Genomic DNA, 21,988 nt, shown 5'->3' with positions numbered 1-21,988 from the left:
CTGTGCCGAACCCTGATCCCTTTACCAGTCATGGCCTCCTGATGATCACCATCTCTGAACCGGCTCTCTGAACTGAGAGCAGGTGTGTGGGGAGATGACTGGTGGGGGTGGAGGGGATCCCCATGACCTGTGAAGCGCTGTGGAGGGGAGTGTCCAGAAAGGCGCTGTGTAAGTGTGAAGATGATGATGATGGTTATTCAGGAGAGGACCCACTTCACCTCCCATTGAAGTTTAGGGGGTACTGTAGGGACGCCAGACTGGTCACCCCTGCTGGTTTTATAAGACCTTGCACTTAAGAAAGGTGACAAAGGAGAGCCTGTTTGGTATACAAATACCGAAGACACCGAGCTGTCCGCAGGGTCGGTCCTGAGATCTGTCACACACACACAGACACATACACAGACACACACACACAGACACACACACACAGACAGACAGACACACTGGCACGTGTAATTGAAGAGTCGAAGCGAAACGCAATCGACGAAGGGCTCATTTATGAACCCCAACACGGACGAGATGCTGTGGGCTCCCCAGGGCAAGAAACCCCTTGTGTTAGAATTTGGAAACCCCTGTGACTGAGAATCAGACGATGCAGGTGACTGGACTCTCAGGGTTGTCTGACTGATTAATTGATTTATTGATTTTAAGCAGATTTATTCATCCACATACTTCCACTGAGGACAAATTCTCACGCACAGCAGTGCATCAGAAATCACAGGGCCCCCCTCGCAGCACAATGAGTGTAACTACAGCCGCAAGTGAAGAGCTTCTCTGCCGCTTGTCTGTGAACTATTAAACCCCTTTAAAAAAAAAACTGCTCAGCAATCACAGCAACACGATTAAGGTGTTTTCCTCACCAAATGCATAGCCTGGTCACTGTAAGTTTTCGATTAATGCTGGTACCTTCGTGAACAGATTTATTCATGCTTAAACTTAAACACCTAAAGTAAGCAACTTGAAACGAATGAACTAAAAAAATGTAGCACTGTGAGGTTTTCAGCTCTGTTGTAAATTTTATTCTGAAGCAGTACAAAGCACAGAGAGGAATCCTGTCGGTCCGGGGTCCAGCTCTCAGCTCGCAGTGCCTGTTCTCGCAGGCTCTTTGCCGTTCCGGGTGATTTTATGAGAAATACACACTTTCAACAAAAAGGCTGACCTTCAGAATTAAAGCACATGAAACTGCTGCTTGAGGGAGGGGGATCAGGGGTTCGTGCTGGGGGCTAAATGCTCAGGAAACTCAGTCCTTCTGGAGCATTAAGCCATGTATGAAATTACATTAAACCCTAAGGCCCTGTCAGAGACCTGCACCTAGAATGCACTGGTGTATTGCACACAGAGCTTTACAGCATCGAGCAGCCATGGAAACAGGGTTAATAGTATGTGCCGGACACAACACCGAGCACAAACCTGAGCAGCCACCAACACAGCAGCACCAGCAGGTACGGACCCAGGGGACTGAGGCAGACTCCCTTTCCAAAGGCTGACATACATCCGTTATGACAGTTTACAGGGGTGTATCAGGGAAAGACCATGGGTTTACGTGTCCAGACACGTGGTAAAGCCAGGGCGAAGCCCAGAGAATACTCCCTGGAGGGGTAAATGTGTGTTAAAAGCCTGGTAAAATCACAGGCATGGCACAAAAAAACCTGCGATTCTGCGTGGCAAGCTGTCCGAGGGGACACGACAGGCGTGGACTTGTGTGCAATGGCCAGTGCTGCTCGGAGGGCATTCCGAGGGTTTCGCGTGTGGCTTCTGGGAAAGGGGAATCCGGGGGCTGTGGGTGAGTCTACGGCAGCAGGGGGCTCTTGTGCGCCTCGCTGTCCCCGGAGATGAAGAGCCCCTGGGCGCAGGCTGGCCAGCTACTGGGACGGGGCGCAGGCCCGCGGCGGACGGGGTGGAACAGGACCTCCTCCGGGACGCGCCCCGTCTCGGGCAGCAGGAGCCGCACCGTCTCCAGGTCCCGCCCGGGCCAGAACGCGTCGGGGTTGGCACGCCGGCTCGGGCGCTGCGGAGAATCCCTGAGCACACACGGACACACGGGAAAACATCCCGTCAAGGACAGGCGGCCGGGCACCCAGAGGCTCTCCTGCTGGTGCTGTGCAGGGAGCTCAGCTGGTATCGACTCCGACGTCACGCAGTCCTCCGTCTGTTTCTCACGCGGTGCAGATGTGTGTCTTTCATTTTGTGTCTCTCTACTTCCCACTATTTCCCAGATTTCTGAATCCAGTTTGGCAACCACTCTATCTTACAGGCAAACAAACATTTGCAGTCCGTGTGTATAACTCTCACAAACACTTACACGTGTGCAGTGCGTGTGTGGCGTGTGCACTCTCATTATAATCTACAGTGTGCAGTGCGTGTGTGGCGTGTGCAGTGTCATTATAGTCTACAGTGTGCAATGCGTGTGTGGCGTGTGCAGTGTCATTATAGTCTACAGTGTGCAGTGCGTGTGTGGCGTGTGCAGTGTCATTATAGTCTACAGTGTGCAGTGCGTGTGTGGCGTGTGCACTCTCATTATAATCTACAGTGTGCAGTGCGTGTGTGGCGTGTGCAGTGTCATTATAGTCTACAGTGTGCAGTGCGTGTGTGGCGTGTGCAGTGTCATTATAGTCTACAGTGTGCAGTGCGTGTGTGGCGTGTGCAGTGTCATTATAGTCTACAGTGTGCAGTGCGTGTGTGGCGTGTGCAGTGTCATTATAGTCTACAGTGTGCAGTGCGTGTGTGGCATGTGCACTCTCATTATAGTCTACAGTGTGCAGTGCGTGTGTGGCGTGTGCACTCTCATTATAGTCTACAGTGTGCAGTGCGTGTGTGGCGTGTGCAGTGTCATTATAGTCTACAGTGTGCAGTGCGTGTGTGGCGTCTGCACTCTCATTATAGTCTACAGTGTGCAGTGCGTGTGTGGCGTGTGCAGTGTCATTATAGTCTACAGTGTGCAGTGCGTGTGTGGCGTGTGCAGTGTCATTATAGTCTACAGTGTGCAGTGCGTGTGTGGCGTGTGCAGTGTCATTATAGTCTACAGTGTGCAGTGCGTGTGTGGCGTGTGCAGTGTCATTATAGTCTACAGTGTGCAGTGCGTGTGTGGCGTGTGCAGTGTCATTATAGTCTACAGTGTGCAGTGCGTGTGTGGCGTGTGCACTCTCATTATAGTCTACAGTGTGCAGTGCGTGTGTGGCGTGTGCAGTGTCATTATAGTCTACAGTGTGCAGTGCGTGTGTGGCGTGTGCAGTGTCATTATAGTCTACAGTGTGCAGAGCGTGTGTGGCGTGTGCAGTGTCATTATAGTCTACAGTGTGCAGTGCGTGTGTGGCGTGTGCAGTGTCATTATAATCTACAGTGTGCAGTGCGTGTGTGGCGTGTGCAGTGTCATTATAATCTACAGTGTGCAGTGCGTGTGTGGCGTCTGCACTCTCATTATAGTCTACAGTGTGCAGTGCGTGTGTGGCGTGTGCAGTGTCATTATAGTCTACAGTGTGCAGTGCGTGTGTGGCGTGTGCAGTGTCATTATAGTCTACAGTGTGCAGTGCGTGTGTGGCGTGTGCAGTGTCATTATAGTCTACAGTGTGCAGTGCGTGTGTGGCGTGTGCAGTGTCATTATAGTCTACAGTGTGCAGTGCGTGTGTGGCGTGTGCACTCTCATTATAGTCTACAGTGTGCAGTGCGTGTGTGGCGTGTGCACTCTCATTATAATCTACAGTGTGCAGTGCGTGTGTGGCGTGTGCAGTGTCATTATAATCTACAGTGTGCAGTGCGTGTGTGGCGTGTGCAGTGTCATTATAGTCTACAGTGTGCAGTGCGTGTGTGGCATGTGCAGTGTCATTATAGTCTACAGTGTGCAGTGCGTGTGTGGTGTGTGCACTCTCATTATAGTCTACAGTGTGCAGTGCGTGTGTGGTGTGTGCACTCTCATTATAATCTACAGTGTGCGGTGCGTGTGTGGCGTGTGCAGTCTCAGAATGACCTGGTGATGCTGGCGTATTCCTCGAAGGTCAGCCAGCAGTCAGTCCTGCGCCCGATCCTTGCCTGGCCCGTCGACAGCTTCACCAGCTGCCTGCCCCTCTCCACGGCCTTGCGGGGCGGGTACACAGGCCTGCCGGGGGGCGGGGGGCACAGACAGACAGCTTCACCAAGCGGTTCACATTACCAGCGGCCCTCACAATCGAGCTCCTGTTCGGCTGACCTGTCGGTGCCAACTCGGGGCTGGCTCGTCCCTGCGCTGAAGGCCTTCTCCTCTTCCTCCTTCTCTCTCCGGTCACCCCAGGCGCTCTTCTGTCCCAATGTCCTCGCGGCGGGGCTCGTCCCGGGCTGTCTCAGCTTCAGGAGGGGGTCAGAGGCTCTCAGCAGCCTGTCACCGGGGTGCAGCAGAGCTGGTAAAAACGACACACGAGCACATAAACACACACACACACTGTTAGGCGGAAGTGTTAAGATTTTAGCCCTCAGTGTTTCACAGGGGAAAGAGCTCTTTTGCTCCCTTCTGTCTGAAGAATGTTGGAGATGCAGGTGCAGACAGGAGGCCGGTGTGGTGAGAGAGAAAGGGGGTCGTTTGGTCTGACCGCTCACCCCTCTCCAGCGTGGCCTCGCTCAGCGCCAGCCCTCGCTCCTGGCACAGCTGCAGGGTGTCCATCAGCTCGCGGAGACAGGCCCGCCGGTACCGGTCCACAGCCTCCCCGCTCTGCCCGCCGGCTGTGGACGGGAGGGCGTGCCCGTCCACAGCTGCCCTGCCCGTCTTCACCACCCAGGCCCGGGCCAGAGCCTCCACATCGCTGCTGCCCAGCTGCAGGGGGAGAGGCAGTGAGACACCCCACTCCTCCAGTCAGCACCCAGAGTGTCAGTGAGACACCCCACTCCTCCAGTCAGCACCCAGTGTGCCAGTGAGACACCCCACTCCTCCAGTCAGCACCCCCAGTGTGTCAGTGAGACACCCCACTCCTCCAGTCAGCGCCCAGTGTGTCAGTGAGACACCCCACTCCTCCAGTCAGCACCCACAGTGTGGCAGTGAGACACCCCACTCCTCCAGTCAGCACCCACAGTGTGTCAGTGAGACACCCCACTCCTCCAGTCAGCGCCCAGTGTGTCAGTGAGACACCCCACTCCTCCAGTCAGCACCCACAGTGTGGCAGTGAGACACCCCACTCCTCCAGTCAGCACCCACAGTGTGTCAGTGAGACACCCCACTCCTCCAGTCAGCGCCCAGTGTGTCAGTGAGACACCCCACTCCTCCAGTCAGCGCCCAGTGTGTCAGTGAGACACCCCACTCCTCCAGTCTGTGAGCCCCCAGTGTCAGTGAGACACCCCACTCCTGCAGTCAGTGAGCCCCCAGTGTCAGTGAGACACCCCACTCCTCCAGTCAGTGAGCCCCCAGTGTCAGTGAGACACCCCACCTTGGCCGTGCGCCGTCTCTGCCGGTGTAGTCTGCCCAGCTCTTCCTCGTCCTCCAGGGTCAGAGGTCGCCGCTCCCGCAGGCAGGGGAGGGGCACCTGCAGGAAGGGGGATCCCCGAGAGACACGCGCAGAGGGAGCGCCCTGTTGACCGGGCTCCGGGCCAGACCCCAGCTCCTGGCCGGCGGACGGGCGCGGCTCCGTGTCCGCTGGCGGGGAGAGAGCAGGCAGAGAGCTGGAGAGCAGCAGCAGGAGTCGGGGGCACAGCGTGGGCGCAGGCCTCAGCCGGGGCGCCGGTCACTGACACACGCAGGGCTGGTGCTCCAGCGCGCTGATGAAGCAGCTGGGAGGAGCTCTTCCTCCTCCTCGCTGTCTCAACAGAGGTCCCCAGTCTGCCGACTGTGGCCAAGACGCCCCCAGGCCCCTGACCTCCCTCGGCGCTGTGCGGCCGGCTCACACGGTCTCAGCCCTAACCGTAACAGGAGCAGCACAGCGCCACCCTTTCCCACTGCACAGTGAGCCCCGGCGCTGAGAGCAGACTCGCACCAGCAGGGGCGCTCCCACAGGCTGGGGACCCCCGTGTCCTGAGGGCAGCTCACCCGGAGCAGGAGACCCCTCAGTGGCCAGTGCGTAGCCAGCGCCGGGCGCCAAACTGGCCAGCAGGGGTCAGCCACTAGACACAACGACAGAGTCAGCCCTGCTCGTGCTAGGCATGACCTTCCGCAGCCCGATTTACAGCACAAATATCGGTGATAACCTGCCCGAGCAGTTCCTGTGTACTGTATTCGAAATTCCAGGCTGTCCGTGCAGATTTCCGCAGAAGGAGGCAGCCTGTCTGGAGGATCTGGCTCCTGATGCTGACGCCGGGGCTGGTAAAACCCGGGCCGGCTCAAAGTGCTCTGCAGCGCGTTACCTGCGCGGCCCTGCGCTGGCCTGCTCTTCCGGGCCTGCCTCGTCTGCAGGCTCCAGGCCCGCCGGCCGCCCACCAGCTCCCTGTAGCTCACCGTGTCCACGTCCCCGGAGCTCAGGGCCACCAGGAGGTCGTCCAGCTGGGCCTCGTCCACCGGGATCCCCTCCTGGCTCACGGCGGGGGGGGCAGGGGAGAGAGCTGGGGTTACTGACGCCCGCGCTCTCGGGGGGAGGACAGCCAAAGCTCAGGAACGGCTGGCAAGATCCTGGGATCGATGCCAGCAGCCGAAGGGACACTCTTGCACCCCTGTGTTCCTGAACACACACAGGCCTCCTGTCCCACAGTGCTGCCCCCCCAGTGTGTGTGTCAATGTGTGTGTGTCAGTGTGTGTAGGTCTGTCAGTGTGTGTGTCAGTGTGTGTAGGTCTGTCAGTGTGTGTATCAGGGCGTGTGTCTGTGTGTATCAGTGTGTGTAGGTCTGTCAGTGTGTGTAGATGTGTCAGTGCTCACAGCGACCCGACCTGCTCAAAGACGGTTCTGAAGTCGCCCCGCGAGACCCGGCCGGTCCGGCGCCGGTCCAGACGCAAGAAGAGCTCCGTCAGTCTCAGCCTGTGAGCGTGTAGGTACCGCTGCAGGGCTGAGACCGCCTGAGGCGACGGCCGCCTGATGACTGGGGGGGGCGCCGCGTGCTTCCGGGGGGGCTTCTTCGGTTGGGGGGGCCCCACCTGCAGGAGGAGACGGGGTGAGAGGGTGTGGCAGGCAGCTGGGGCACCCCCCGCAGTATTCCTGATCACCCTGGACTCACTCCTGTCAGGAGCGGCAGTATTCCCGATCGGAATTCAGGAGGTAAGGAGCAGCAGTATCGTCAGTATTCCCTACCCCTGGTTTCACAGGAGGCTTCCGGGCGTCTCCCTGCTCGCTCCTGGGCCAGGCCTCCCCTCTCTCCGCCACGGACGCCTCCAGCTCGGAGACCACCGGTTTGCTCCGGACCCACTTCCGCACGTCTCCCATGCTGTCCAGCTGCCTGCGGAATTCCTTCCTCTGCGCCATCCAGCCCTGGAGCTCCCTCACGGCCTCGTCCCGCTGTCCGGCTCGGGGCGCCGGCGGTCCGCTCTCCGGCTCCTGTGGGGCCGGGTCGGCTCCGGCGAGGGGGGCCGGGGGGGCCCGCCTGGGCCGGCTCTGGCCCACAGCCGGGCCTGGGGGCGCGGGGTCAGAGGTCAGCTGGAGGTCACGGTCAGCCGAGGGCATCGGCGGCGCGATGATGACCCTCTCCCGGCTCTTTGGGGGGCCGAACGTTCTGGCTGCCACTTTAAAAAAGTAGGTCTGGAAAAGGTCTCTCTGTCTGACCCGCCGTAACTGTTCCGCAGGAGTTGCTTCTGCCATGATTTCCGTTTTCACATTCATACACGGTGCATGTATATGTCCCTCGGCACCCTACATATGAGCAATTCCAACACTACAACCCTAGAGAACCATAGCTGGTTATGTGGACTGGTCTGAAACGGCAATGCGCGTCTGGTTTGCCCTAGACCGTGTTTTAAGAGGGCATGTTTATAATCCGTCTCTAGACGAAACACCGACCGGCCACATGCGAGGGGACACACGCCGGCGGGGCTCTGTTGCGCTTCCCTGGTTCCTATGGCAACCCTCTGTGGCGCCGCCCGGAAGCAGGGGCAGGAAGGGCTCTGATTGGCCGCCGGCCCGCGGACGACACGCCCAGACTGGAGAGGGAGAATCTCGACCCGAGTTTTCGGCAGCGCGGATTCTCTCTTTTTTATTTTTTTATTTTCCATTTAAAAAAAAATCTGATATATTCCAATTCGATTTAGTTTTGGAGACTTTTATCTTGAAAGACTCAGACGCCTCTCTGACCGCCGCACGATGCTCGCTGAATGTTAGTGGAGCTGTGGAGAAGCATTCTTAGTTCCTGCACTTATAATGGTCAAACCACAGGTCCATTCTTCTTGCTTGACTTTGACCCATTTTGCATTTTATTCCTATCTTATTGAACACCTAAGGCGGTTTGTTTTTGTGTCATTTTCCGTTTCGGGTAACTGGCTGCATTAACAGGGGAATAAGTGTTTTTGTTTTCAGGAAAATGAAACCTAAAGTCTCAAACACCCGCGACCCCCTTACCAGAGAGATGTGACAGGGTTGCAGCAGTGTGGAACAAGCTGCCCCGCCATGTCGTGACGACGATATTAGACTCTTTAAAAAAAAACAGCTGGATGAATTAGCTGCTGACTACAGAAACCGGTTAGAGAGGCAAATGACTACTTCGCGTCTTGTTCCTGCTGGTTCAGTACTCGCTTGTTGACTTGTTTCTGCTTTTAACGGTTCATTTGTACGGGTAGTTTCTCTCATTTTCACAAACGCAGGCCAAGGGAGACCCTGCTGTCTCCCTCTGTATTCTCCACACCGACATCTGTATTCCCGACAGAAGACCGCTCTCCGGGTTGGCTGTATTTCGGAGTTTTACCACGAGAGGGCGCTAAGTCCCAGAGGTCTTTGCGGTCTGGCCTGGCCTGTGTTTTGACCAGCTGCTAGAGATTTTGTATTTTATCATGACAAGAATGCCAATGACCAGTCAAGCCTAGTATTGCTCTGGCTCGAATGCCTCACCAGGCACCACAAGCGACAATGAGAGAGAAAAATGACAATATTTTCCCAAGACGCCCGAGCATTGTGATAAATCGCCTTTCCCAATTGGCTCTTGACTTAGTCGGCCCGCTGACGTCCGTATGGAAACAATTGGTAAGGAGGCCTGGAGAAATCACTCCACGCCAGCGGGGCCACTGGGCACCGCCACAGAAACACTCCGAAAGAACACTGTCTCCCAGCTGGTCCGGACTTCCTCCGGAGGACAGCAGGCAGGGAGGATGCATCTGTCCATGAGGACGGCTGGTAAAGCTCAGTGAAACCATGGTAAATCGCTGCCCAGCGCCGACAGCTGTCGAAAAACTGGTGCTGGTGTGTGTGTGTTGCAGCTGTGCGATGTGCTAGTGTGTGTTGCAGCTGTGTGGCGCACAGGTGTGTGTGTGGTGTGTGTTGCAGCTGTGTGGCGCACAGGTGTGTGTGTGGTGTGTGTTGTAGCTGTGTGGCGCGCTGGTGTGTGTTGTAGCTGTGTGGCGCGCTGGTGTGTGTTGTAGCTGTGTGGCGCGCTGGTGTGTGTTGTAGCTGTGTGGCGCGCTGGTGTGTGTTGTAGCTGTGTGGTGTGTGTTGCAGCTGTGTGGCGCGCTGGCCGACAGCGGGTGTGACTCCAGTGCTATCAACCCCCCCGCGCCTCCCTGTGCCCGCGGGTGTGAGGCAGACAGGACACAGACACACTGGGCTGGCAAAGGCTTTATTTCGTGAACCGGCAGGAGCGCGGCAGGCGGGCGGGGGGGCGGTGAGACGCCGGGACCCCGGGCCGGTGCGGAGTGGCGGCTCCTCCCGGCTCCTCCTGGCCCCCCTCAGCCGCGCAGCGCCCGCTCCAGGAGGCCGTCATCGCGCACGGAGAACGGCAGCACCACCCTCAGCCCCTCCACCTCCTCCATGGCGCGCTGGATCGTGGCGTGGGCGCTGGCGTTGCCGGACCAGCACCGCCGAGCCACCTGCGGACAGACAGCGACCGCGGGCAGCGTGAGTACTGACCGCCCGCACCGCCGCAGCTCGGCCACAGCGAAGACAGAGGAAGAGGGTGAAGAAGAAAGACATCCACAGAGACTGGACAGGACACTACTGCCCACTGCCGTTCGTCAGTGGGCACTCTGGAGCGTTGCTGACCGCTGTAGTCCCTGACAAGAGCACTACTGATATTTGCAGCCCATCAGAAGCATTCCAGAGTGTGACCGGCCACTGCCCGGACTCTCCACGGTCCTCTCACCCCATTGGACACGTCCCAGTTGAGCATCATTCTGGCTCTCTGTCCTGCCTCTTCGGACCCGTCCAGCACCAGCCCGAAGCCGCCGTTGACCACCTCTCCCCTGGGGAGCAGAGCACAGTGGGGCCGTTCAGAGACACAGAGGGGCGCCTGGCTGCAGGTCTGCAGTCGAATGGAGCAGCACGGGCCTCTGGTTTCCTGAGAAATGACTGAACAGCAGACGAGTCACAGCGATCAGCTGCTCCCTGTTCCCGTGACTGGTCAGAGCCAGAGAATGGCCCCACAGCAAGCCAGACGGGGGTGGAAACGTGCTGCTGACCAGGCCCGGTGCTGCTCTGTCGAGAGGGTCTCTGTGTCCTTACCAGCCCACTCCCCCTCCATTGTGCAGCGCCACCCAGGTGGCTCCACGGAACGCGTCTCCCACGAAATTCTGCACAGCCATGTCTGCGGGAGAGACGCGGAAAAGGAGGTGAGCAGCGCGCGCGCACCCCCATCTGCAACAACCTCCCCCGATTAAGACCCCCGCCTTCACACACGCAGCCCTGGGGTGGGGGCAGCCCCTGTTCTGCGCTCTCACCTGCGCAGAAGGCCGAGCCGTCGTAGATGTTGGAGGTCTCTCGGAACGGGCTGTCCGTGCCGCTGACGTCGTGGTGGTCTCGGCTGATCACCACCGGAGCCTGACGGAGGGCAAAGACACGCGTGCGTAGGTCAAAGGTCACCGAGGGGCGATTCTGCGCGCGCTTCTGCCAAGCCCACCAATACCGGCGCCCTTTCCCGACCTGGTCACTGTCGGGATTTCTGAATGTGCAATTAGCACACGTTTTACAATGTAGGACTGCAGTCACCAGTAATGCTAAAATTAGAGGTCTAGTCACTGCAGAAACAGTAAGAAAGCAGGAACAGTAATATCACTGGTAGCCGTGCAGCTGTAACTATTCTCCTTTACCTTGATCCTTCCCTCAGCGATGGCGCGGTTAATGGCCAGGGCAATGGCCACACGACCTTTCTGGTCAGAGTACAGAATCCGTGCCTGGGAGCCCACCACCTGCAAGAGCAAGAGCAACACCAGTTACACCACCTGCAACACTAGTTACACCACCTGCAAGAGCAACACCAGTTACACCACCTGCAACACCAGTTACACCACCTGCAAGAGCAACACCAGTTACACCACCTGCAACACTAGTTACACCTCCTGCAAGAGCAACACTAGTTACACGACCTGCAAGAGCAACACCAGTTACACCACCTGCAACACCAATTACACCCCCTGCAAGAGCAACACCAGTTACACTACCTGTAAGAGCAACACCAATTACACCTCCTGCAAGAGCAACACCAGTTACACCACCTGCAACACTAGTTACACCACCTGCAACACCAATTATATCTCCTGCTACATCAATTACACCTCCTGCAACATCAATTATATCTCCTGCAACACCGATTACACCTCCTGCAACACCAATTACATCCTGTCACAACACCGTCAACAGCGACAGAGACAAACCCCTTTCATCATCAATACAGCCCCGTGTGAGGAGCGTGGCCCCAGCCCCTGGACGCACCATGTTGTGTCGGCCGGCCTGGCGGATCCAGCGGCTGTTGTCGCTGTACTGCTGCCTGACGCGCTCCGGCGCTGAAAGAGAGGACAGGTCACTGCAGGACAGCTCCACAGGCATCAACCCCCCTTAATCACTCCTCTCCTCGTTAAAGGAAGCAGCTCAACGAAGTCAATAAATCGGACAGGTACTGAGGTGCCGAGCCATGTCGACACGAGACCTGACGGGAAGCCAGTGCAAGGACTCCAGGACAGGAGTAATATGATCACTTGCACACGACCTGGTCAGGATCTCTCATCCTGCAGAGATCTGCTCTCTGTTAAGACAGGCAGGGAGCAGATCTAAAAGAGTCCAGGTCTCTTTGCTGCTTCTGATGTGACGGTCGAAGCAGGCGTGTCACCTGTCAGACAGGAGCGGCCCCTCCCTCCTACCTGTCCTGCTGATGTCATCCAGCACGCCCGCGGCGATGTCGTCCGTCTGCGCCAGGTCACTGGGGTCCCCCGAGGTGCACACCCAGCGGAACGGCCCGAACCCCAGGGAGAAGATCTCTCTGCAGGACAGGCAGAACCGGCCCATGAGCTCTCACACACAGCCATGCTCCAGCCTCTCTGCCTGCAGGTATCCACTCCAACTCAGCTCTTCACGAGGCAATGGCACTCATTACTGAATTCACTGGAGAGGCCTGGCAGCTTTCCTCAGCTCTTCAGATGCTAAAATCTGATGAGGAGACCTGGGAAACGTGCAGGACAGCAGCCGCTCGGGACTGGAGCTGGGCAGCTGCAGGGAGAGATGACCAGTGGTAGTGGGCACCTACCCCATTATATGCTGGACGTAGGAGGGGTATTTAAACTCAGTCTTTCCAGCCCCACTCTTCTCCACATCAGCTCCTGCAGCACAGAGACAGGTATTCACGCGTGTCAGGCGGCTGGTTTCTAAAGCTGAGACCCCTGCAGCCCTTCACTGACATTCCTCTTCAGCAACAAAGAAGGCAGAACAAAACGTAGCACTACATGTGACATGTGATCGTTAATTATGAAATGATTAGCTGCTGCCCACAGATCCTCTGCTCACGGTGAGTACAGACGGGATCGGCAGCCCTGACTGACCGGCTCTCTGGGCCTCCAGCAGGAACGCGTTCCCATAGTCCCAGAAGAACATGCCTGCTTCTGCCAGCTTGTTAATGGCGGCTACCTGCCTGCGCAGACTGTGGAGAGGACACACAGGGTTAGCAGGACAGCAGAGTGGACAGCACACAGGTCTTACATCACAGCAGAGTGGACAGCACACAGGTCTTACATCACAGCACAGTGGACAGCACACAGGTCTTACATCACAGCAGAGTGGACAGCACACAGGTCTTACATCACAGCACAGTGGACAGCACACAGGTCTTACATCACAGCAGAGTGGACAGCACACAGGTCTTATATCACAGCAGAGTGGACAGCACACAGGTCTTATATCACAGCAGAGTGGACAGCACACAGGTCTTATACTGTATCACAGCAGAGTGGACAGCACACAGGTCACCAGATGGGACAACACACATTTATATCACACTGCATGTCCGCAGGGTACTGGCAGAGAGCCAGAGGGAAGTCAGGCAGGCGGAGAGACGGGCAGGCCGGCGCCGGTCTGAGGGTACCTCTCCTGCACCAGGCAGCGGAAGCGGGCCGGGTCGCTGTGCATCAGCTCCTGGGCCTGGCGCAGGCTGAGCTGGGCGGGGTAGTACCCCCCACTGAAGGGGTTGTGGCAGGAGGTCTGGTCTGAGCCCAGGTCCACCAGCAGCTCCCCGGAGGCCTCGTACTCCTGGACCAGGCGCTCCCTGGGGGAGAGGAGAGGACACCCCTGGGCGCAGAGCTCCCAGGACAGGCCTGAGCCCGGGACCTGGCAGTACGCTGGCTGGGGGGTCAACCCAGCGGAGCTCTCTTACAGAATGGTCTGTGAACCACCTGCTTAATTCACAAGTTAGGTCTTACCGGCTCCCGAGAAATGAGCAGATTTCAGGTCACCAATTTAAAATCTCTAGCTGCAGAAGAGATGAATGAAAAAAGTTGTCTAACAATAAATTATTTTGCTGACGGGAGCAGTACAGAGATTAACCGATAACACTGCGCTGAGGGCACAGAGGCTGGAGGCAGTGCTGTGCTTCGTCTCTCTGCTGCAGGTACCTGCTCACAGGCAGCCCCATGGGCTGTGGCCGGACAGGCGGGGGGAAGGAGAGTTTCTTCATTTTTAGGTTTTACGCAGGTTTTAGTTTTTACGTTTTTGCTTCTGTAGCCATTTGGCCTATTTCAAGAACTGTAGGGCTAAAACTGAGAAACCCCTGTTGTGAACTCCTGCTGCAGGCTCTGCTGTTCAGTGAGCCTTCCTCGGCCAGGAGTCTTTGAAGTGGGCAGCAGGCCTGCTCCACCACACTGCGGCCTTGTTTACTCAGCCGTAACACATTAGCCAGACACCTGTCTCTGGGCAGCCAGCGCATCGGCCGGCTCGCTGGTTTCAGGCTGTGGCTGTAGGACCCTGGGACACCTGCTCCCCTTCCCCAGCCCCATCCCTGTGATCTGCACACTCTGAAACTCTGCCAAAACTCCTGCTTCTCCCTTGCCATTCGGGCTTTTCCTCCGGCTGTGAACCCCACAGCCGGTCCTTTCTCGCCCCCTGACCTCCCAGAGGGGCGTGTTAACCTGAGCGGAGAGCGTGACCTTTGACCTCCATCTCTTACCACAGATCCACCACGTTGCCATGGTAACCCAGGCTGAGTGCCTCCTTGGTCTTCCGGGCTTCCCTGGCGGAAAAACGCAGACAGACCGGCATGAGAATCACCAGCGCTTCCCGTTATCCCAGAAACAGGCCCTTCTGGGCGGATTCTCTGTTTGATCCGTTGGGACACTGGAACTGGAAAACTCGTTCCTGTAATGTGTTTATCAGAAAGACACCTGCTCCAGGTGGGGGCACAGCTGGGGTCATGGGGCACACACACGGGCAGGTGGGGGGGGTGGAGGGGTGGAGATTCAGAAAGAACATGCAAACTCCTCACAGAAGGATCCCCTGACCAGTGTCGAACCCAGGACCCAGTGCTAATAGACTACAGCTGGTTCACCGAAGGCAGGTCACTCTTTCAGACAGGCCTGCGCGCTCTGGCCGTCCTGTCCTGAACTCTAGAGTTACAGTTAGAGCTGTCCTATGTGATATCGGGAGTTCAGCAACTGGACCCCAGAAGTGGGGGGACCAGCCCCTGTGTGCTGGGTTTCCCTCCCTGGACCCCAGAAGTGGGGGGACCAGCCCCTGTGTGCTGGGTTTCCCTGCCTGGACCCCCGCAGCGGGCTGCGCTGACCAGCTCACCTGATCCTGCGCACGCAGCGGTCCAGGTCGCTGGTGACCTCCATCAGCCAGCCCTGCTCGTGCCGCTTCTTCAGGGCAGCTTCATCCACCTGCAACAACAGCACAGGCGTGTCCCACAGCAGGCCGGACAGGCGGACCGCAGGCGACGCTGGGGGTACTTCCTCCTGGGGGCGCTCTTACCTCGGCGATGACGCCCACACAGCCCGCGATCACGGCCGCCTTGGCCTGCGCCCCGCTCATGCCCCCCAGGCCCGCGGTGACGAACACGCGGCCACCCAGCTCGCCCGAGCCCAGGTACCGCCGGCCGGCGTTCAGCACCGTCAGCTGCGACACACAGGGCAGCAGGTCAGAGAGTCACGCAACATGGCCACCCGCGAATCCCATAGTGCCTTTCACCCTGCTGGCGCTCAGAGAGGGGTCAGCTGCTGCTGCCCAGGCAGGACGACCTAGAGGAGCTCCCAAACCTTCAGAGACTTTTATCCCGAGCTTCCCTAAGCTCTGGACAGAGGGAGACAGTGGGAGAGACAGTGGGAGAGAGAGTGAGACAGTGGGAGAGACAGGGAGACAGTGGGAGAGAGAGTGAGACAGTGAGAGAGACAGTGGGAGAGACAGGGACACAGTGGGAGAGAGAGGGAGACAGTGAGAGAGACAGTGGGAGAGACAGGGACACAGTGGGAGAGAGAGGTAATGGAAGAAAGATCACCTCTGAGAAAACCTTTTAAAGTTTCAACACAATTGTATTTGCTCAAAACAGTAAATAAACATTCCGGAGCAGTCAGTGAGGCGCAGGAGAAGGCCGGGGCCCTGTTATCAGGAGGTTCCAGGTTCAAGCCCCAGCTCTGCCACTGACAGACTGCCAATCAAATCACTTTTCAAGTTCTCAACAGGCCCGTGCTGCTCTGGCCTGGTCACCGCCGAGCCAGGCGGCCGTTTCTCTCTGGACCCCACTGACCCGCGGGTAGAGAGCCGCCGGAGGGTCCTACCAGGGTGCCGTGGACAATGCCTTGAGGGCCAATGTAGCAGTAACTCCCTGCTGTCATCTGCCCGTACCTGCAGGACACACAGGGCAGGATACTGTAAAACTAGGACACAGTGTTCATTCCATTAAAGGACCGGACAGGTAACCGCCCAGGGGCTCCCAGAGCGCTTCACACACAGTAGGGAACCCATCCACCCCCACCTGGGGGACACACAGCAGCACACCTGCACACAGGTCAGGGGCAGGAGAGGGGAACAGCTGCACCAGGTGGACTTTGAGAAAGTCAGAGTCTTCGAGCCCAGAACAGGATTGAGCCACACCACTGGGGTTAACACCCCTGCTGCTACAAACAGGATCTTTAATGACCCCAAGTGAACAGGACCTTGACTGAACATCACATCTGACAGACAACACCTCCCACAGTACAGTGTGCCATACTGGCACATTGTCATAACAACTAAAGGCACTATCAACTCTACCACAGCACTATGTCTCCTAATAACATAATGACTCCTTAAAACACTTTAACAGCGTGGTGACTACTAACATCACTGTATGAACATTTTAAAAGCATGGTGATTCCTTACACTGCTGTAATAACGTTTTAACAGCATTCTGACTCCTTATATCACTGTAACAACACTCCAGCAGCTCTGTGGCAGTGTTCAGCTCACAAAGACACATGTTGTCGAATCTGTGAAATGATGTTATCAGAGCTTCAAACTGCTAGTGAGGATGAGGACCAACACTAAATGAATTCAGCTGGCATGGATAACTTCATTCTCTTACATTGTTACCCCCAGAGCAAACATCTTGTCATATTCCTCCCGAGAGGAGTAGTTCGGGATGACCTGAGAGAGAGGTGAGGAAGACCAAGAGTGAGAGACTTGTCACACACAGTATAGACAGTGAGACAGGATAGTCAGAGAGTCTATAGGCAGTGAGACACTATAGACAGAGACTACAGTGAGAATACAGACAGACTAAAGAGACAATATAGACATAAACTAGAGAGGGATTACAGACAGAGAATACAGACAGAGACTACAGTGAGAATACAGAGACTACAGAGAGAATACAGACAGAGAATACAGACAGACACCACAGTGAGAATACAGACAGAGAATACAGACAGACACCACAGTGAGAATACAGACAGACACCACAGTGAGAATACAGACAGAGAATACAGACAGACTACAGAGAGAACACAGACAGACTACAGAGAGAACACAGATGGAGCTCTTGCCATTCCATTAGTGATGACGAGCCGGGGGGCCAGGGGGTGGCTGGGGAACAGGCCCAGGGGGTGTCCACTGTACATCACCAGAGTCTGTGCCTCTGTCATCTCACTGAGGAAGTGCATCACCAGCCAGAACTGCACAACACAGCAACACAACATCACTGCAGCAACACACACACAGAGACACTGCATCACCAGCCAGAACTGTACAACACAGCAACACAACATCACTGCAGCAACACACATACAGAGACACTGCATCACTAACCAGAACTGCACAACACAGCAACACAACATCACTGCAGCAACACACACACTGAGTTCGCAGTTGGACCCAGGAGGTTATCTGACTGTGAGGACAGGAGGTCTCCGCTGGACACCTGTGTCCATCCAGTGTTGCCTGAAGACTAGAAACCTCTTACACACGAGGGGCGGCCAGGCACCCTGAGAGAGGGCAGCCTGTGCCCCACTCTGCCCGGCCGCGGATCGGACCGGCTCCAGGTCGGAGCGATGGGGGTGGAGCGACCCTGCCAGCAGCTGCCCTTCGGGAACAGAAGGGTCTTCCTACCAGGTGGCTCGGCGCTCACCGCTGCCATCCAGGAAGACCAGGAAAGCAGATCTTCATCTGCTCCCTCATCATCCTCTGACACGCATCGTTCCCGCCCTTAACTTTCCAGGTGAGCCTTCGAAAATTCTTCTTTGTCTACTTTCAGAAACCCTGCTGCCTGCCTCGCACCCGGTCATCTCTGAGAGGTGGAAACCTAATCTTGGGCACGGGTCCGAGGTCGGCCGCCACATGGCTCGGGCTGTTTGACGTTGTTGGGCGCAACAGCTCAGCTGCGCTCTCCTGGGGGAGCGAAGGTGGGGCGCAGGACCCTTCAACCCCAAGTCTCAGACGTTACACTTTGTGGTTTGAAGGTTTTGGGGTTCGTGCTGGACAGGGGTCACCAGAGCTGCCCTCCCCACCCCCTCTGGATGTGAGGCACTATCCCCTATCCAGTCCCCTCTCACAGGGGCCAACGGCAGGCCGGCTGTGTCCCCTCCTGCACTGCGCTGCCAGACCTGTGGGTCTTCGCGAACGATCGATCACACCTCCTACCTGAGCCCAGTTGCTGAACACCTGCCCATTGCCCCCGTAGGTGACCAGCTCCTGAGGAAACTGCGGGGGAGACAAGCCAGGTTACAGCCCTGCAACACCTGGTTTTATAACAACACGCGAGATATTCCGTCAGGATACTGCACACAGACTCTGCCGGCTCACTTTGGTATTTTCTTCCTCAGTATGTTCTGGGTTCTCTGCAGCGCCGTGGGGGAGAATGACCTGCTGAAGCTGCCCCCTCAGGTCAGGCCAATTGAGACCGCCCAGCGAACAGTTCCAATCGGAGAGACAGGACAGGCGATGGAAAAGGAAACCTCTTCAACTTAATTCAGTGAAAGTCTCCCGGTACTCTCTATTGTAGGGATTGGCTTCTGCAGTCTGATAGCTGTGGGTAGGCTTCCATTGAGTAGCTCTACAATTGGCATGCTGTGATTGGCTACTTCTACCGGAGGCATGCTGTGATTGGTTACTTATGCAGGAGGCAAGCTGTGATTGGCTACATCTGCCAGAGGCATGCTGTGATTGGTGGCTTGTGCAGGAGACAAGCTGTGATTGGTTACTTGTGCAGGAGGCAAGCTGTGATTGGCTACTTGTATAAGGTCAAGTTGTGATTGGCTACTTGTGCAGGAGACATGCTGTGATTTGTAATCTGCGCAGAAAGGAGGCTCTGTTTAGGTGCCTCTTTAAGGAGAGGTGTTTGAGTGGTTACTTGCACGAATAACAGGCTGTGATCGGTTACCTGAGCAACTGCAGGGTCCAGGTTGTTCATAATCATGTGCATGATCGCCGCTGCCTGTCGAGTCCGGCAGGGGTACTGGTCTATAGGATAAGCCCTGAAAGAGCACCACCTACAGTCAGCATCACTGCACAGCAACTCTCTCCACTTCTCCCTCTCCGCTCTCTGTTGATCTCCCTCTCCTCTCGCCTTCCACTCTCCCTCTCTTCTTTTTCATCTCTGTCTCCCTGCCCAGCCCCCCCTCATAAATCTCCTCTCCCTCTCCTACCCTCCTGCTGCCCCTTCCTCTTTTCTCTTGTACCCTGTGTCTCCCCTCCCCCCTCTCTCCTTTCCTCTCTCCTCTGTCCTCTTCTCTCTCCTGTCTCACCTTCCCACTCTCCCCTCTGTCCTCTGTCCTCTCCCCCCTCTCCTCTCCTCTCTCCTCTGTCCTCTCCTCTCTCCCCTCCCTCCTTTCCTGTCTCCCCTCTCCCCTCTCCCCTCTCCTCAGGGGCTCAGTGCCTGGAGAGCACTCTACAGCATCTCAAACCCGAGCCGTGCTGTCTGGAAATCACGTGCTGCTCCTGCTCGGTCTTGGAGCTTGATGGTTTCCTCTCACACCTGCTCTTCAGACCTGGGAGCTGCAGGGGAACAGCTTGTGCGGACAGGTGATGGAGGCAGGCAGATATCATTAAGGAGAAGAGGTTCCGAAAAACGGCTTCTTACAGGGGCTGCAGATCAAACATCTGTAAGGACTGAAGAGGCTGGACGAATTCCAGTGGGTTGTTTAAAAAAAAACACACCCAATGTGTCGTGAGGCACATCGCCCTGTTACACACTCGCTGTGGCACACCACCGTGCAAGCATGGTAAAACTGAGAATACCACAGCGTGCACCAGGGTAAACCAGCAGCGGCCTAATCCTGCAGTTGCCTGACGAACCTGCCTGTTGGAGCAGCGTGGACAGAAAGCAGCAGGACAAGGCGGCTCCTGCTGGGTTTCGGAGTGTGCGTTTTGTGCTTGGTGTTGTGTCCTGGACAGCTCACCTCATGGCCAGCGGAGGGCAGAAGCGGTACATGTAGATGTGCCCGAACAGCCGCAGCTCCTGGGCGAACTCTGGGGCCAGCGTGGTGTGAAGCTCGGGAGGGATATAGCGCAGGGCATTCCTCAGGGCCAGCTACCACAGGCAGAGAGAGGGAGAGTCAGGGAGACAGCTGGAGACAGCGGGAGAGTCAGGAAGACAGTGGGAGAGTCAGGGAGACACCGGGAGACACTGGGAGACACCGGGAGACAACGGGATAGAGAGGGAGAGAGAGGGAGAGAGAGGGAGAGTCAGGGAGACAGAGGGAGACAGCGGGAGAGTCAGGAAGACAGTGGGAGAGAGAGGGAGAGTCAGGGAGACACCGGGAGACACCGGGAGACAACGGGATAGAGAGGGAGAGAGAGGGAGAGAGAGGGAGAGTCAGGGAGACAGAGGGAGACAGCGGGAGAGTCAGGAAGACAGTGGGAGACTCAGGGAGACAGTGGGAGACAGTGGGAGAGTCAGGGAGACAGTGGGAGACAGCGGGAGACAGAGGAAGGGAAAGAGAGGTAGTGGAAGGTGGAAGGAGACAGACGGGGAGGGGCCCGTGAGGTTGAGGGGGGGAATGGGGGAGACAGACAGAATGAGACTCTCCAAACCAGTTGTGCAACAATGCACCTATATCAAACAGATGATATAGGTTTACAGTATATTACAGAGACCGATTCTGCACTCCTGTCTATGCAAATCCATTCAAAGTGCAAGACTGAAGCCCCTGTGTGAAGTACAGGCTTTGCATATGAAGTCTCCCAGGGCCTGGGAAGAGATCGGTCTCAGCTGGAAGACTGGAGCTCTGGTATCTCAGCCCCTCTATCTGAGTAATCATTGACCAGGCCTGGTGCAGACCGTCCACAGGTTACTCATTCCGGCTCTCTCTGCCCCGAACTGTTATCAAGCGCACGCAGGTCCTCAGAAACTCCTTATCTAAACCTCTCAGAGACACTGCTGCTCTGATGTCCTCACGCCAGTCTCTCGCTGTCTTGAGCTCTTGATGGCGGAGCGCGATTGATTTTACTTGGCTCTCAGTCACCTCTCTCTCTGTCACTCTAAGAAAGCGTGAAGACTCTGCCCTCCCAATTCCCTCAACACAAGCTACCAGAAACGAAAAACGATCACGGCGGAGACAGGGCGTACAGCAGCTGAAATCTATTATTCTTCAGAGCTTATTAGTTTTGCAGCAGCTCAGGAAGAGTGTAACAGCACAGACACTCCGCCCCGTCATGGCTCCCAAGCAATCTGGGAGAGAGCGATGCTAGATCAAGCCTCTCTTCCCTGTCTTGCAGTTAACACTCCCCCATGTTGAATCTGCTCCGGTGTGTCGGAACACAAGTCCTTTGTTACCAAGAAACGAACACTCACCTTCTCCTCCTGCTCCGACAGATTGGGGGTCCTAACAGGGGCGTGGGGTACCCCGGGATCCCTTCCTCTTTTGGGGGGCAGGGGGCTCAGAGGCAGCCCTGCACAGAGCTCCTTCAGACTGGACATGGCGGCCCCGGCAGACAGACAGACGGACTCGGCGATACAGAGAGATGGAGGCGCACCCTGCTCAGGCGGTGCGCTAACAGACAGAGACATGCAAATCTGAGCCAGCAGGCCGGCGTGTGAGCTCGTGCAGTCCCAGTCACAAACTCAGAGCGCTCCCCCTGGCTGGCTGGAGAACCCCCTCGGTGTGCCACACCCCATCATCTGATTGGACACAAACCCCCCCATCCCCACCAATCGCCTGCGCAGAGCCGCCTGGGGCAATGTTAATCATTCACAGCGGTGCCTGCTTCTGGTGTCACTCCCGCCAACCCCACTAGGCAGTGTTCCCGCG

At 56.7% G+C, this 21,988-nt stretch overlaps 2 protein-coding genes across 2 annotated transcripts; both read right to left on the bottom strand.

Annotated features, from left to right (window-relative positions):
* Positions 1-996: 996 nt before the first annotated feature.
* efcab12 (EF-hand calcium binding domain 12) lies at positions 997-8,022 on the bottom strand. Its single transcript, XM_088637129.1, has 8 exons — positions 7,173-8,022; positions 6,815-7,018; positions 6,298-6,460; positions 5,388-5,593; positions 4,567-4,780; positions 4,184-4,370; positions 3,965-4,093; positions 997-2,021 (listed from the first exon to the last, which is right to left on the bottom strand). The coding sequence occupies exons 1-8, from the start codon at positions 7,695-7,697 to the stop codon at positions 1,790-1,792; spliced, it is 1,860 nt and encodes a 619-aa protein (XP_088493255.1). The 5' UTR covers positions 7,698-8,022; the 3' UTR covers positions 997-1,789.
* A 1,595-nt stretch (positions 8,023-9,617) lies between these two features.
* On the bottom strand, positions 9,618-21,893 carry uroc1 (urocanate hydratase 1). The gene is made up of 20 exons (XM_088637128.1): positions 21,532-21,893; positions 20,138-20,268; positions 19,120-19,213; positions 18,381-18,440; positions 17,288-17,416; positions 16,828-16,889; positions 16,043-16,109; positions 15,240-15,383; positions 15,060-15,148; positions 14,440-14,502; positions 13,363-13,542; positions 12,824-12,921; positions 12,532-12,604; positions 12,149-12,267; positions 11,724-11,794; positions 11,102-11,200; positions 10,733-10,832; positions 10,518-10,599; positions 10,159-10,258; positions 9,618-9,886 (listed from the first exon to the last, which is right to left on the bottom strand). Exons 1-20 carry the CDS (start codon positions 21,745-21,747, stop codon positions 9,746-9,748), a joined length of 2,118 nt encoding a protein of 705 aa, XP_088493254.1. The 5' UTR covers positions 21,748-21,893; the 3' UTR covers positions 9,618-9,745.
* Between the last annotated feature and the right edge of the window lie 95 nt (positions 21,894-21,988).

Source organism: Lepisosteus platostomus, chromosome 6 (assembly GCF_059453375.1).
Source record: "Lepisosteus platostomus isolate fLepPlt1 chromosome 6, fLepPlt1.hap1, whole genome shotgun sequence".
NCBI classification, from domain to species: domain Eukaryota; kingdom Metazoa; phylum Chordata; class Actinopteri; order Semionotiformes; family Lepisosteidae; genus Lepisosteus; species Lepisosteus platostomus.
Note: the sequence above shows the minus strand (reverse complement) of the source record. Positions and strands in the feature narration are given on the sequence as shown.

Coding starts and splice junctions, on each gene's coding strand:
- efcab12 (XM_088637129.1), bottom strand. CDS start 7,697: ATGAATGTGAAAACGGAAATCATGGCAGAAGCAACTCCTGCGGAACAG. Junction 7,019..7,172: donor AGCCTCCTGTGAAACCAGGG/GTAGGGAATACT, acceptor CTCCTCCTGCAG/GTGGGGCCCCCCCAACCGAA. Junction 2,022..3,964: donor GAATACGCCAGCATCACCAG/GTCATTCTGAGA, acceptor GTGTGTGCTCAG/GGATTCTCCGCAGCGCCCGA.
- uroc1 (XM_088637128.1), bottom strand. CDS start 21,747: ATGTCTCTGTCTGTTAGCGCACCGCCTGAGCAGGGTGCGCCTCCATCT. Junction 15,149..15,239: donor GTGTGGGCGTCATCGCCGAG/GTAAGAGCGCCC, acceptor CTGTTGTTGCAG/GTGGATGAAGCTGCCCTGAA. Junction 11,201..11,723: donor AGGCCGGCCGACACAACATG/GTGCGTCCAGGG, acceptor TTGCTCTTGCAG/GTGGTGGGCTCCCAGGCACG.